At 64.0% G+C, this 14,989-nt stretch overlaps 1 protein-coding gene across 1 annotated transcript in view; it reads left to right on the top strand.

Annotated features, from left to right (window-relative positions):
* Positions 1–381: 381 nt before the first annotated feature.
* CAMK2A (calcium/calmodulin dependent protein kinase II alpha) overlaps positions 382–14,989 on the top strand; it is a 35,920-nt gene continuing 21,312 nt past the window's right edge. The window contains exons 1-3 of the mRNA XM_085298048.1: positions 382–443; positions 4,910–5,004; positions 10,481–10,540. Of these exons, the coding sequence (XP_085154174.1) occupies positions 382–443; positions 4,910–5,004; positions 10,481–10,540 (217 nt within the window). The remainder of the gene's footprint in view (positions 444–4,909; positions 5,005–10,480; positions 10,541–14,989) is intronic.

Below are 14,989 nucleotides of genomic sequence, written 5' to 3'. Positions count from 1 at the left end.
CCCAATTCTTCTTCTACCGCCGTATTCCCCAGTTTGCTTTTACTGTCGGCGGTTTTGGCTTTGCCCCCCGGCCCGGCGGGGCCTGGTCCCCGCGGCGGCGCCCGCCGAGCCCGGCGGTTTGGGAAGCGGTTGCCCCAGCAACRGAAACAGGGCGTTTCTGGCAGAGGTGGTCGCCATGGGGACGGGGATGCTGACGAAGGCTTGCRAGGCTGAGGAGACAAATTGCCCTCATCATTATCTCCGGGCTTGTCAATCAAACATATTCCCTTATTTACCTCGGCGAGGAGAGAGCSCCGGGAGCACACGGAGAGGGAGGGAGCGAGAGGAGAGGCACTCGCACCGAGCTCGGCGCCGGGGAGGGAGCGCTCCCAGCCCCGCGGCATGGCCACCATAACCTGCAATCGCTTCACCGAGGAATACCAGCTCTTCGAAGAACTGGGCAAGTAAGTTGGAGACGGAGCTCGGACGCGCCCTGGCCGCCCGGAGCGGGAGAAGGGCGGGAAGAGCCTCGGGAGCGGCGGCAGGGGAGGACAGGCGGCGGGCTGCGGCCCCTCGCCGGGGGCTGCGGGAGCGGGACCCCTCTCGCGGAGAAGGTGCTCCTCAGGGATGCTGCCGCCGGGGCCGCCGGCAACTTCAGCAGCCGCGGGGAGGGACGGGACAGCAGGGAGGCGAGCCGAAGCCTCTTCGGGGAAATCCTTTGCACCAGGTTCCCCGGGTCCTGGGGGAACTCCAACCTGCTCCCGGGGAAACCAGGCAGCTCGGGGGCGAAGCCGGCTGCCCCCCGTCCCTTCCCCATCCCCTCCCRAAAGCAGCTCCGCAGGGAYGCCCCGGTGCGYGAGCACCCCGCGGGCGAGCGGCCGCCCAGCCCCGCCGCGGCTCGGCGCTCGCGGTGCCTGCGCGTGTGGGTCTTTGCCCATCCGGGTGCGCGCGGAGAAACGTGCCGGTGCACAGCTGCCCARCGGGCTGATCCTGCAGGGCGCTGAGCACCCCGGGGTGGAGCAGCAATCCAGGTCGCCCGTGTGGGCAGAGGGATGCTCTGTGCGCCGATGCGCGTCGGAGCGTGTGTCTGTAGGARCGGGTGCGCGAGTGGGCAGGCATGCGTCTGTGTTTTGGTCTCTGCACTTCTTCTTCAAAGCGGCGTGTAAATCTGGGGTGTGCGGCTGCAATCCCCTCGGAAGGGCGCCACGAGAGCCTTCCGCGTCGCGGCTTTGTCTCCGAGCTGGCGGGTGTATCTGCCGGGCGCCGGAGCGCATCTGTTTCGAATGCGCGGCTRTGTCCATCTGTAGGCATGGAAACTTGCTCCAGCCTTGCATCTCTGCATTGCACGGCACAGGATGAGCCTGTGCCTAAATCGGTGCCCGCCCGCGTGCGTGGGTGTGCGAAATGGGGGAGAGTGAGAGAAAGGAGAGGACAAAGATGGAGAAATCAAGAAGAGAAAATCAGGGAGGACTTTGCACCAGTCTAAATGCAGTTATTATTTCCCACCCAGATGGGGGGACCAGGTTGCTGCTACAAAYGAGTGCAGCTCCGTGGAGGCGAATGGACCCCTGGTCCCAGGACGTGCAAATGTGCCCTTATGTCCCCTCAGAGATGGGTCGGCTGGGCAGTGGCCCAGCGCGTGGTGCTTCTCGCCCAGCTTGGTGACTGCGTCATTGCTGGGGTGAGGAACCAGAGCGGAGCAGTGAGTCAGTGACCGGGTCTCCGTAGTGCCGTGGGGCCATGCCAGCACTGCRGGCAGGGAGATGAGCTCCCTCTGGGGAGCTGGGGCTTGGGACCTGCTTTTTCCAGAGGTTTCGGAGCTCTTCTGAGCTCCAAGGTGCTGCAGGCATGTCAYGGGGTGGGCAGGAGAGGAGTTGGCTGAAGGCGCTCAGGTACCACTTGGCAGCACAGAGGGAAGTTGCTGGGACCTGGCTGGGCAGAAATAGTGTGGGGGCCACAGAAGAAGAGCTGTCAGTGAAGGTGTGATGGGGAAGGGCCAGGAGGGCTGCTGGAGACGTTGAGGGTACGACGGCTTTGCCAGGTAGGCGCCCAACACAGCAGGGTGCGAGCTCAGCCCGGAGYCAGAGGAGCTCCCAGGGCACTGGCCAGCACCACTGCGATGGACCATGTCGAGAGATGCGTTTCTCCAAGTGCATGTTCATACAAGCAAAGCGGGCAGGCAGCGGGGAAGAGCCAGGATTTGCATGGCTCATCCCAACCCCTCAGCCGGGCTCTGAGAGCTGGAGAGAGGCCGGCCCTCGCCAGCCTCCCAGGAGCCTCTGTCCCTGCCGACAGGCAGATCTAACCTCTCCCTCCTGCTGGGGCCTGATTCAATTAGAAAGCAGCGGCGCAGCGCTGCTCCTTCCCAGTGCTAAGGGGAACTGCTCAAGCTCAGAGCATCCTACTGATTTTTGCCTTAGCTGGGAATATACAGATGCCAGTGTAGCACTCAGACATGCTCCCAAGCAAGCTGTAGGTCTCAGCGGGCTTTTCGGCGCTCACAAGTCAATGCACTGTAGAGCTGGTGGGGAATTTTCCACTGGGATGATTTCCAATGCATCATGTGGCTTCCACRAAGTCAGTGGTTTCCCGATGAGGAAATTCCCACTTTGTGGGCTCAGAACAGGAAATCCAGATGAAGCGTTGTACCTCTGGAGTGAGACCGTGCTCCTTCTGCCTCGTCAGCCTGTTGCCTTGAGTTCAGCAGGGGGGAATGACGTTCCTCCCGGACACTGCGTGCCCCTCCAATGAGCTGGTCCCTGCAGGGCTCCCAGACCAGAGGGCAATGGGAAAGACTGGACCAAATCTGGGGCGGGGGAGGGGAATCACAGGGCGTGCTGCTGGGCGAGGAAGTGTGGCCAGTAGCGCAAGGCGAGGCCAGGACCCCCGGGAGTCATGGCCCTGGGGCTGGGGTGGCTCGTGGTACCCCGCTCACGCCCCGAAGGGGAGCAGCATCACGGAGGGGCTCCAAGGCCGTGGAGGTGATCGGCTGCACCTCGAGTCTGCTGGTGGGGCCGCAGAGCCGCAGCCTGCCGGGTGCCCGAGGCGGGGCAGGGAGCTGCTGGGGACGACGCGGGGCATCCCCGAGCCAGCTGCCGGGAGGGGAGCGGGAGGGAGCTGGGGTGGCCACCTCTGCGCTGCTGCCCTGCCACGAAGAGCGACAGCTCGGGGCCTCCGTTCACATTTCCAGCGTGACGGGGACCCTAGGGAGGGAGCAAAGCCCAAACAGCTGGGGAGCGGGGTGGCCACGAGCAATTTTCTGTCCTAAAAGAAACCCCAAGGAACCGGCAGATCGGGAAGGTCCCCTCAACCCTTCAAGAAGTCTCGAGTTTTCCCAGGGGAATCTCCTCTCGCAGCAGGCCGCGGCAGCACGCTGCCTCACGGACTGGCACGCCAAACCCATGCTCTTTCCGCCGTCTTCCCGGCTTGGCTCTCATCCACCCCCCGTGCCCCGAGACAACCCCCCGCGTTAAGAAGGTGCCACACGGGTAACGGCAGCGCCAGGCAAGGGCCGAGGCGCGTCCAGCCGCGGGGGCCGGGGCTCTCCCGGCGGGCGCCGCAGGAAGGGCAGTGAGGCCCCCCGGGCCCCGGGGAGGCCGCGGATGCGGAGGGAGCGTAGGCGGGCGACGCGCGCGGGGGGCAGAGGATCCTGGGGGGCAGGACCGGCAGGCAGCGCGGCCCCTCCGGCGCCGCTGAGTCCGCCCCCACGGCAGGTCGAGAGGCTGGAGACAGCGGTGGCGGCGAGCGGTGCGATCAGCCCCTTCGCTCCCAGAGCTGCAGGAGAGGGTTTTTACTGAAAAGAAGAAGAAGAAGCGGGGGGAAAGGGGGGGAAAGGAACAAAAAAATCCCCAACCCACACTCTTCTCTCTAGAAAGGAGATAAAAAGCCTCGGAGGAGGAGGAGGTGTTGAAGAGAGGGAGGGAGGCAGCAGCACAGCCCGATACTGGCAAGGAAGGTGTGAAAATGGGAAAAGCAGAGGATCCCAGTGCCTGCCGGAGCGGGGGGCGGCGGGGGGCCGGGCTGGGGCCGCGGGGCCGGGGGACAGGGCGCTGGGCTCAGGCCCGGCCCCGTGGCTCGGGCAGCGCCGGCTGCTCTGCGGCGGGCCCGGCTCCACCGGGTCAAGCCCGTCTTCGCTTCGGCGAGACGCCTGGTGTCGATGCCCCCCGCCAGCGCTTCCCTCCCTCCCTGCAGGACGAAGGGGACAGCAGGGTCCCACGAGCCCCGGAGTCCACGTGGACCCCAAAGCGAGATGTGTCTCATCTCGGAGGAATACCCCAGCTCGGAGCCAGGCAGAGCTGGAGGCTCCGGGCTGCCCYGAGACCACCTGGCTGCCCGTACCCGGCCGGGCCGGCGGGGCGGGATGGGGCAGCCCCGGCTCTGCCTCGCGCCCCGGCGGGAGGCCAGGGTGATGCTGAGACGCACGTGCGCCTTTGCCCGCCGGGCCCCGAACCCCCCCCCAACCCCGCACTTCGCTCCGTCCCGCGCGAGCTGCAGCCCCGGGAGTCACCGTCCCGCGGCCCCGGCCCGGCCGCGCTCCCGCCGGCCCAGCACGCAGGCCCCTTGGCTCGCTCCACGTCTCGCGGGGTGCCCTCGGGGGCCGCTGTCCCCAGCGGAGCGAGGGGTTCGCAGCCGGGGCGGCGGGGGGCGGGGGGGGTCCTCGCGCCGGCCGCCAGCCCTTGGGGCCGCCGCTTGCACCCGCATCTGCAGATTATTGCGGTGGCTGCAAGGTCTGAAGCGCGTGAAGACACAGGCACAGAAGTTAAGCAACGGGATTTTCTGCACTCTCAAAGCCCCGCCGCCCTGTCTGAGCCCRTCCACCTCCCCTCGTCTGGGGCTGCCTTCGTCGCCCTGGCARGCACCGAGGGGCTGTCGCCGGCTCTTTGCCTGCACCAAGCCCTTCACTCCTTCCTTTGGTTTCTTGTCTTCCCAGGGGCGCTTTCTCCATTGTCCGGAGATGCGTGAAGGTATTGGCAGGGCAAGAGTATGCAGCCAAAATCATCAACACCAAGAAGCTGTCTGCCCGAGGTAGGCACGGGGTGGGGGGTATGGGGGGCATTGCCGGGGGGACGCTGCGGGGCCGGGGCGGCCGGGTCTCCCCAGAGAGGTGGAGAGCAGTGAGCAGGACTTCCAGAGCAGGAATTTGTGTCCTCAGCACGGTGCTGACATGATGCCTTTGATGTGCGGCCAGGCGGGGGGTGTTTGATGCGCTGCAGGAAACCCCCTTAGCCCACCCCGTTTCCACCACAGTGGCTGGTTCCTGGCAAAGCCTGGCACTGAGTTCCTTACTGCATGGGAACCAAATGCCTGAATATCTTGAGGGACTTGAGCCTTGACCCTTTCCTAGAGTCCCTACAAAGACCCCCAGCTCTCCTGGGGACGCAGGTCTCCAGCAATGAGAGAAGAGCCTGTTCTTCCTCACCATCTCCTCCTCCTCAGAGGCACCTGCAACCAGCTGCGCCAGGGGCTCCCAGGGTGTCCCAGACCCAGGCCTGCCTGGAGACACGTAGGACCTGTTTCTCCCCAGCCGTAAGGACGAGTGAGTCCCCGAGAGCCCCCCGCCGCCCGGCATGCCATGGCGTGGCCGAGGCTGGCCAAGTTGCCCYGCACCACGGTCCCCGGCTGCAATACGACCTGCCACGTTCCCACCCCCTCTTCCCTCCTGGCTGCAGCTGCTGGCCCAGGCTGAGGCCTCCAGCGCAGCGAGCACCCGCCAGCAGATTTGGTCAGGTGATAACACCCCAAAGCAAGCTGTGCTGACAGCCTGCACGGCTCAGGGATGTTCCTGGGTGCATTTCTCAATATCGACCCATCAAATACTACAGTCCAGCTTCACTGAGGCTGCTGGGCAKGGACGGACCCTCTCTTCTCCCAGGCTTTATTTCTCCTGCCAAGGCTCCATGATCCCRCTCCTGCTGGGGACCCTCACACTGCCCACCTGCACTGGGTCTCAGCAAGGGAGTTCCCTGGGACCCCCAGCCTGGCCAGGGCAGAGGAATCTGTCTATCTATGGGGTAGATAACGAAGTTTTTTTCCATGAGCATCTTTTCTCCAAGGGGGCCACTAACCAACCTATCGCCTTCCCTGCTCTCCAAGGCCTGAGGGTTTCCTTCCTCATTTTACCTGTACAAATTAAATGCGAAGGCCCCTGGGGAAACCGTGTGCTTCCCTCTCGCCCGTCTCTGCTGGGACGTGGCCTGGTGAGCCACACACAGGGAGGGGAAGCTGCAACGCTGCTTTTTGAGGCTGCATTTTTTACAGTGCCCACCGCAGGCAGAGCAGGATCGGGCTCTCCGCAGCACTGTTCGTACCCAGCCTGCCGAAACCCTCTGCCGAGCAGGAGTGGGTGCGGGGGGACGAGGGACGCTCTCCCGAGACACGGGGAGAAAGTGCCTGGGGTGAAGGCAGGGCCAGCCGCTCCGCAGCCCAGCGGGAAGCTGCTCCCTGGGGCAAGGCTGAGCTAATCACTGCAAAGAAGAGGTTCATCCAAACCTGCCCCGAGGCAGGGACCCCTCTATCCTGACCACCACACACTGGAGTTTCTTCTGCCTGGCTGTGCTGGTGAGGACAGCGGGGWCCCGACAGCATCTGCCGTGTCCCAGCCTCGGGCGCCTCCTTGCCAGGTGCAACAGGGCGCCCGGGGCCGGGAGCGGGTGCCCTGCCAAGAGGGTTTAATTAACTCCCTCCCTCTGTTCCTCTCCCTGACGCCACTGCTCATCTCTCTGAAGGTAAAAATAAAACCCAGAAAACTGCGACAAACTCCTCTCCGACCTCAAATTAAAGCAGCGTTTTGCAGCCTCCCCGCCGCAGCGCCGCCGAAGCAGCGCGGGCTCGTCCCGAGCCCTGCAGCCAAGCCCCTGCCAGCACCAGGCCCCTGTCCCTCTGGGTGCAGGTGGACCGTCCCCTCCTCCCCGCCGCTGGCTCCCAGGCTGGAGCCGCAGGGTCGCTCCGCGCGGCGCTGCCCAAGACTTGAACGTCGCCGCGCTGCGCGGGAGCGTTGTGCAGCGGGCACCAACTGAGCACGGCCAGGCACCCTCCCTGCAGAGCCCGGCTTTGCAGCTGTCCTTCGGAGGGTGAATCCCTGCCTTTGAACCCCTCTGCCTGCCTTCCTCCCTCCTCTTCCTCGCTCGATGGCAGCCCTTGGAAAGCAGCCRCCGGCGCTGGGCTTGGCCGGGAGCAGATGGCCGGGCTCTTGGGCAGAGGCTGAACGCTTGGCTTCTCCCTGCAAAGCAGAGCTGGCAGCAGAGYGGGCAGAAAACGCCTCCCCGTTTGCAGGGCTTCCTGACAGAGCAGACTGAGCCACGTTCCTTTTCCTTCCTCCTCCCTTTCCTTGCCTGTTTCTGCATTTTGCCTCTCTCCATCCTCTTCCTCCTCTCGGGTCTAYGCCGGCCCAGCAGCCACAGATGCCTGGCTCTTTGCTCTGCTCTCACCTGGAGACACATCTSCAGGGTTATTTTACCTGCTCTGCTGGCTGGAATCACCAGGCTCCTTCGGGAGCAGTCCAAAACCCCCCATTTTGCCAGCGCCAGGGCACGAGAGTGGCTGTTGCCCACGCCGGGAGCAATTCCCAAAGGGGCATGGTGGGYCCTGGGCAGGCGCGTGTCCCCTGCCATGTCACATGCAACGGACAGGGAGGGACCGTGTGCAGGGACGTGAGCRTGGGAGGGGAGGGAAGGAGAGCTGCCGAACTCCCCCAGGCAAGGAGGTCCTCCTGGCTGCTGACATACGAAGCCAGCAGGAGAGAAACCAGAGCTTTCGGAAGAGAAACGATTTTGGGGTCCAGGCTGTGGCTGACCAAGCGGGTTTCGAGGGGGAGGAGAGGGGATGAGGCTGTAGCTCGCTCCCCACAGCTGTGCTTCACCATGGGGCAGATGTGCTGCAGGGGCAGAGGATGCTCCAGAGCTCCCGCAGATCCCGGGGCTTCTCGGGACCCAGGAGACTTCCCCAAGGSCATACAGGCACCTTGCCTGGCACGGACTTCGGGAGGTGGCAAGACCCTCCGCGACCCTGCACRCAGCAGCGGGGGAGCTCTGCCCTTGCAGGGGGCAGGGGATGCTGCGGTGTGTGAGCTGGCACGGAGGCACCGGGCGGACTCGGCAGGCACAAGCCCGCAGGGCGAGCAGCAGCGTTGGGGCAGACGGGAGAGAAATGGGAGGCGTGAGGCACCCGGAGAGGGTCAGAAATTGCAGAGCAGCATTTGTGCAGGCAAAGCCACCCGCAAGGCTCGTCCTGGAGACTCGCACAGTCGCGTGCGTGCTTGCGGAGGTTGCGGCGAGGCAGAGAGCCGGCAGCACGCGATGCCTGGGGGAAACTGCAGGCGCTGGGGGCCGAGCCCCGGGCTCTGCCGCCGGCCGGCAGCCGTGCGCGGGAACGTCCGCCTGAGCGGGACCCCCCGCCCCGGCAGGCTGGGAAAGAGCAGCGTCTCTGGAGACGAGCGGTGCCTTCGCTCCCTGGGGAGCGGGTGGCTGGTTGCAGACAACGCCGCCGYGTCGCAGCCCGTGCGTGTCGCAGCTGAGCCTGCGGCGCCGGGCGGARAGGATCGCGGCGCTCCCCCCGGGTGCTTCCCAGCAGGTGCTCGCGCGCCTGCTCTGCGGAGAGCTGGAGTCACGCGGGGCCGCGGCGCGGGAGCTTCCTCTCGGGCCGGCACGGCTTCGCTCCGGAGGTGACTGCGTGCCTCTCCCAGCCCTTCCGACGCCGCCGGCCCCGCCGSCCGGACCGCTCTGCCGCTGCCGCCTCCCTCTTCGCAGGGAGCCCCTCTCAAATTCCCCTCCCTCTCCGGGGATCTCCAGCCGCCAGGCCAAACTCCTCGAGGAAAGCAAAGGAGCGTTATCAAATAATCCGGCTTCTCCGTGGGCCCTTCAGCCCCGACCTCTTTTCTGCAGATGGGGAAACCGAGGCAGAGAGCCGGGAGCAGCGGCTCAGCCCCGGGCTCCTCAGGAGCATGTTGGGCTGGCTCATGGCTGGCTACGGCTCTGCGCGACGGCGGAGCTGGACCCCGGCAGCACCGCGGGGGGCTTCGCCGCGGGGCTGCGGGCACCYGCTCGGCACCTGATCCCTCACGCTCCCGCGCTGGGCCGCGGTGCCGGGGAGGCAGCCCGGGGTGTCGAGGCCGGGGAGGCTGAGCACGGACACTCACGCTGCGAGGACAGTGTCACAGGGTGGCTCCCGCCGTCCCCTCCCCAGTGCCCCAGCCTTGGGCTCGCTATTCCCTGGGCAGGCTGCRCAGCGCTCCCGAAACGAGCCTGGGGGCGATTAGCCTGCACCGAGCCCTGCGTTAGCTCCATGGGCACCAGCCCGCATCTGTCTGTCTGTCTGTCTGCTTGAGCTGCAACATCTCCCAGGCCAAGGAGGACAGAGAGGAATCAGCTAACAGGCGCTGGGGAGAGCAGCGGGCTGCGGGAGGGACTGTTTTGGCAGCTGGTTAAGAAAATCTCCAGCCCAGGAGAAGTTTGAGGACTGTGGAAAGGGCAAAGATCCCAAACACCCGGATGCTTTAAAAGCAGGCTGGATGGACACGAGGGAATTGTGCCCTGGGGAAGGGTCCGGCCCCAGCAGAGAAGAGTCTGCGTAACCTTCACGTCTCAGCAGTCGGAGATACCCAAATTCGGTTAGACACGGAGCGAGACTCTGGGGTGCGAACTAGGCAAGGCAGCGATGATAACGCCGAGAGACGAGCAGCCCTAATTATATCCCTGCTTCTCCGGGCTGCCGGGTTCCTGCTATCAGGAAACGCGCTCAGACAAAACTGCGGTGAGAAGGCACCTCCATGTAGGAAGGCTGTTTCACGTCTGAGTAAAATACAGAGGGAGGCAAAAAGAAACAAAACGCTTTGGAAATTCATTGCGGATGCACCAGCAGGGACGCTTTTCCGGCTCGGCTCCAGCAGCTTTGCCTGGAGCCGCGTCGCCTCGCGCCCTCGAGCCCGGGGCAGACCGGGGAGAGGGACCTGCTCTGCCTCGGCTGGAGCCGGCTGTCGCGTCCGCTGCAGCCCCAACGCAGGGAGCTCCCGAGCAAGGTCCCCTTGCAGGGCGCGCCGCGGGGAGGGCCGCGCGCCCCGGGGACGGGACCTGCTCTGCCACCGCCCCGGCTCRTCGCGGAGCGGCGCCGGCGGCTCAGTCGGGGCAGAGCAAGGCTGCAGCGTGCGTCGGCACGCACCCGTCCGGGKTGCAAAGAGGAGGGCACGGCGAGGGAGCGAGGCAGAGCCTGGCACTGCGCTCGCAAGCACAGCCATAAACGGTCTGCCAGAGCCTGCCGAGCGCCCGGGGCCGCAGCCCCGCCGGTGCCGCGCGACGACGCCGTCCTCGATCTTCAGGTCGTACGGAAATGGGGAGAGGAAACGCTCGATGGGCAAAGGCAGGCCGGGCCAGGAGGGAGGTGGGGAGGTGAGCGGGCGGGCGAGGAGCCCTTCGAGGGCGAGCAGCTCGGCCAGGCCGCGGCCGGCCGGGCCGGCGGCGCTTCGCTCCCCTGGTCAAACACGCTAATTTGGGGACGTTGCTTCTTTCAGATCACCAGAAGCTGGAGCGGGAAGCTCGGATCTGCCGTCTCCTGAAGCATCCCAACATAGGTAAGCGCGTGCTGCTCTCTGCCAGCGCCCGGCAGGCAGGGCGAGGAGCAGAGCAAACCCTCCCCACCCCGCCGGGCTCCCTCGCCCTCTCCGTCCCCTCCGCCGGGCCGAGCCCCGGGCCCCCGTCAGCGATTCAAGGCTSATTCAAGGGCTGTTCCTCCTGCCCTCGCCCGCCCACAGCCGACGCCGCTGGGCAGCCCGCCGCCTCCATCCGGGGAGCGGTGCCTGGCTCTGCAGCCTCCTCTTCCTCAGGCGGAGGCAGCGTCTTCAAACGGGGTCACGAGCAGAAAGGCCTCCGCCGCGCGTGGGGGGGGGGTTTAAGTAGGTCCTAGCTAACCCACTTGGCCCTACCTCCTGTCCCAGAAGCAGGGCTCCGGCAGGCTGCAAGGAGACTATTTTTACTCTTCTCATGCACTGTGGATACTTTTTTCCTCTGCATGCTCCAAAAAGAGACTCCAGCTCGGAGCAGCAGCAGAGCTGGGCGCGTGGGAGGAGCGATGGCGGGGGGAAGTGAAGACATTCCCACCGACCGTCCATCTGAGAGTAGCCTCCTTCGGAAAAGCTGTTTCAGGAAAACTCCTGAGCCCCTGCAGAAGACAAAAATAGGCCAGAAGGAGAGAGGGGGGGAGGGGAGAAAATTGCAGCAAAAATCCCAAACCCGAGCCCTGACAGGGATGCTGATAGGCACCGGCAGTCGCTCCGGCTGTTCCTGGCGGGCGCCCCCGGGACCGAAGCCACGGGGAACGCAGAGCCGGGGACGTGCTCACCCCGACGGGCTCCTGCACCGCTGGCGAGGGCACTGCAGCACAGCGCGGGAGCTCAGCAGCCCCGGCCAGCAGCGCGGAGGGTTCCCTTCAGCCGAGCTCTTCCCTTGCAGATCCAGGCACGCTGATCCAGGGCCAGCGGGATCAGCCACGCACTTTACCCGTGAGAGGCCAAACTCTGCATCCCCCCATTGCTGCAGCCTCCACGTGGCAYGTGGCAGCCGGGGCGAGAGGCGAAGTGGTGCCAGCAGCCTCCCCGGCTCCGGGCTCCCCGCGCCGGGGGGGGGGATCCCACCTCGCCCCCCTCCCGCCGCTCGCTCACGCGCGGGCGCACGGCTCCCWCCTGATAAATCTTTCAGAGGAGACGGAGCCTGCCAGCTTCAATCTGTCTCAGGCAGACGCCTGCGCAGCCGCGCCGGGTCTCCGGGGGGTCTGCAGACCCCGCTGGACCCAGCAGCTGCACGTCACAGCCCGCAGACCTCTTGAGCTGGGCAGGAATGAGGGAGGAGACTTTAARTTCAGCTTTTAATGCTGTTATCACATAGTTTGGGTCTGGCTTTTCCCCTTGTCAAGTACCTTTAGGGAGACACATGGGTGCAGAGCAGAGAAGCGACCAAGCAGTGAGTTCAGCCTCCCTGGACCACAACGGCCGCCGGGGCCTTTCCTTCTTCACCAAAATTTACACGGGCATTGCCGAGACTTGTAGGAAACGCAGTATAAAGCACTAGCAAGATGTGACAGAAAGGCAGGAATCCACCCCACGAGCGCAGTGAGAGGGAGCAGGCGCTGCAGCAGGGGACCTGCCCTGTCCTAGTGCCCTGTGGTGGGCACAGGAGCGCTGGCCACGTCCACGCTGARGTTACCATTAGGTACCTGCATCCCTCTGGCCCTGTCCCCCATCCTTATCACCCCAGGGTTTCCACAGGCAAAACGCCCAGCCCCGGGCCGCCCCAGCGTCTCACTCCCGCCGTCCTCCCTGCCTCCGTGCCGCCCGCGGGGCTGGCAGGGTCTCCAGCGGCGGGAGCACCTCGCCGAGGAGCTGGAGCGTGGGGCAGGACACCAGCGCGCCCACGCGCCGCGGGACCCCCAGCCACGAGGCCCCGCGCTGTGCTCAGCYGCGGGGCGGCTTGGCGGGATATTTTACACCCCTTTCTCTTTGGCCTTTTTCCTCTATCTCCTCATCCTGATTTCTCCTCCCTCCTGCTCCTGTCCAGGCTGAGGATCGGGCTCCCATTGCTCTCCTCCCTGTCCCACACCGAGCGCTGCTGTCTGTCGGTGACCTGCACAGATGGCCACCTTGGAGCAGCTGTGGCCAAGTAGGCCCAGCTGGAAGGGGTTAACGGCACGAGCTGCTAACAGGCCTAGTGGAGCTGCTATTTATACCGAGCGGCTGTTCTTTCCTTCCCTTACTGCTCCTGCTGCCTGGAAACCTCAGCAAGCAGCTTCCCTTGCATGCAATGCAACAGGCTAGTTGCCTGCAGAGGAGCTGGAACAAGCTGCGCTGCTGCAGGCCAGCGCTAACGAAGAGGAAACGCTCCTGCTGCTGCTGGGAGCGCAAGGGAAGCAGGGGACAGCTTGGCTGGGGGGGGGGGTCCTCACTGCCCGTGCTATGGAGGTGCACCCCAGGGCTTTCTTGGCCTGGAGCCTCCTGCGGCAAGTTCTTGCCCACCCCCATCTGCTGTGGGGACAGTGTGCCCTGCAGCTAGGAACCCCCTAGATGAGTGTCTCCAGGAACTGGCTCTCCTGTTGCCCCCAGGAGAGGTTTGCCCTAGGAAGCTGCAGGTGGTGAAAGGCAGGTTCAAGTCCTTGTAACCCCACAGCTGCTTTGTGGGCCCTGGATAATATATCAGGGAAAGCTGCAGGTTTTGGCYGTATGCACTTCTGTGGTGGTGCTTTGGCTACCCTTCCTCTGACTCTGAAGMTGGAAACTCTATCCTGCTCTTTCCTTAGCTCTTGGCACGGTGCTCGAGAAGGTCTGGCTGGGCGCAGCTCTCCCCGTTTGCTCTTTCTGGCTGGGGGCAGCAGCAGTTACCTCTCAGACCAGGCTATATTTAGAGTGACTGCTCTGTGTTTTACCCTCTGGAGTTCTGGCAGGCAGAGGCGACGGGACTTCCCCGAGCAGAGGGTGTATCTGGACCATTTGTTTATAGCAGCTATAATACGATCGCCCAATCTGTGCTGAATTGGTCTAATCCTCTTTTGAACATTTTGGATCCTGCAGGATCCCAGGAATGATACCCCCAAATCCTTGTCAGAGGGGATGAAACAGGTAGGAAATGAGTTTCTTTTGACAGAAGAAGGCAGGAAAGCTGGGATTAAGTGTAAAAGAAAAAAATACTGAGCRAACACAGGTGTCTTGAGTGTGGGAGCAATGTCTGGAGGCTTGCAATAGGGGAGGGGGCAATAACCATTAGATGAGATGAGCAGCCGTGTGTCAATACTCAAGGCCACAGGAGAGACCCACAGGACAGATGCAGTCAGGCACAGCAAGCCTCTTCTGACAGTTATTTGGGAAGAAATTGGGCCAAGGGGTGACGTGAGCATTGCCGGCAGGATGGGGAGCTGCCCTGGGGCTTTGGCTGCCAGGGCCACCTGTGGTTAAATGACTCAACCCCKTAAGTCTCTAGAGATGCTGAGACCTCTGCATGGGGGGTGGTGGGCTTTCCCACAAGCGATCTAGGCTTCTCTAAATCCCCCTTTCCCCAGCTCCCGCACGCTCTGGTGCCTGTTCCCCCTTCCTGGCTCTCGTTCTTGGCAGCTGCTGGAGCTGCCCGCCGAGCTTGGAGGCTGGGTAACACCAGCAARCCATCGTTTTGCTGGCACCGGGAGGCACCCTGCACCAGGATCTGGGCTTGTTTTTTCTCCTGGCTGCCTCAGGCTCCAGTATGAAGGATGTTTTCCACTGATTTAGCTGCACTAAAATCGGCTAGGAGCTAAAACTCGCACACAAATATTTACCTGAAAGGTTTGGGCATTTCCCCCCCCTCTCTGGTTTCCCCATGCAGCTCTGAAAGGTGTTGAAAGTTGTCTCATACTGAAACCAGGTGRCGAGCAAGAAAAGGTTAAATATTTACAGCTGCAAAGAAATCAGAACAAAATGTAAGATTCTGGGACAGGGGATGCTGGATTCTGCTCTGATTTACGTGCTGGGCTCTTTTTATCTGCTCTAACTTGTTTCTGTGCCTTTTCCCTTGCTGCGTATCTGACTGCGAAACTGTGAGCAGGGAGCAAAGTCTAAATGTTAAGGATYGGGCAAAAGCCTGGCAGGGAGTGCACAGGCCAGGGAACAGCAGCTTTGGGCGCTGTGCGACGTGCCCCGTGCCTGGCAGGAGCGAATGCCCTTCGGAGGGGCGAGCGGACAGGGCGGGATGCCAGCCCCCCCTCCCCTGGAGCAAGGGAGGGGATGGGAGAGCGTTCCTCCTTCTGAAGGAAACTTATCCCTCGGTGATTCCTGGGTATCCCCGATGTGAGACGTCCCAAGGAGAAAAAGAAGGTCACAAAAGGCCGAAACTGCCCCGCTGCCAAGGGCCTGGCAGCGGCGCGTCTCGGCGGAGCCGCCTGCGCTCGGGTACCGCTCCCGAGCCAGCCCCTCGTCCCGGGCGTCGGAGGGCAGCGCTGGCCGGGCGCGCGTCTGCAGCGCTGCCGCGGCCCCCCGCGCCCGTGAGGAGCTCCCCGCGGTTTCCGT

The sequence above is a fragment of the Rhea americana genome, unplaced genomic scaffold, assembly GCF_003343005.1.
Source record: "Rhea americana isolate MKP2758 unplaced genomic scaffold, rheAme1 scaffold_135, whole genome shotgun sequence".
Taxonomy (NCBI): domain Eukaryota; kingdom Metazoa; phylum Chordata; class Aves; order Rheiformes; family Rheidae; genus Rhea; species Rhea americana.
The sequence above is the reverse complement of the archived record's forward strand: the minus strand, read 5'-3'. Positions and strand labels throughout refer to the sequence as shown.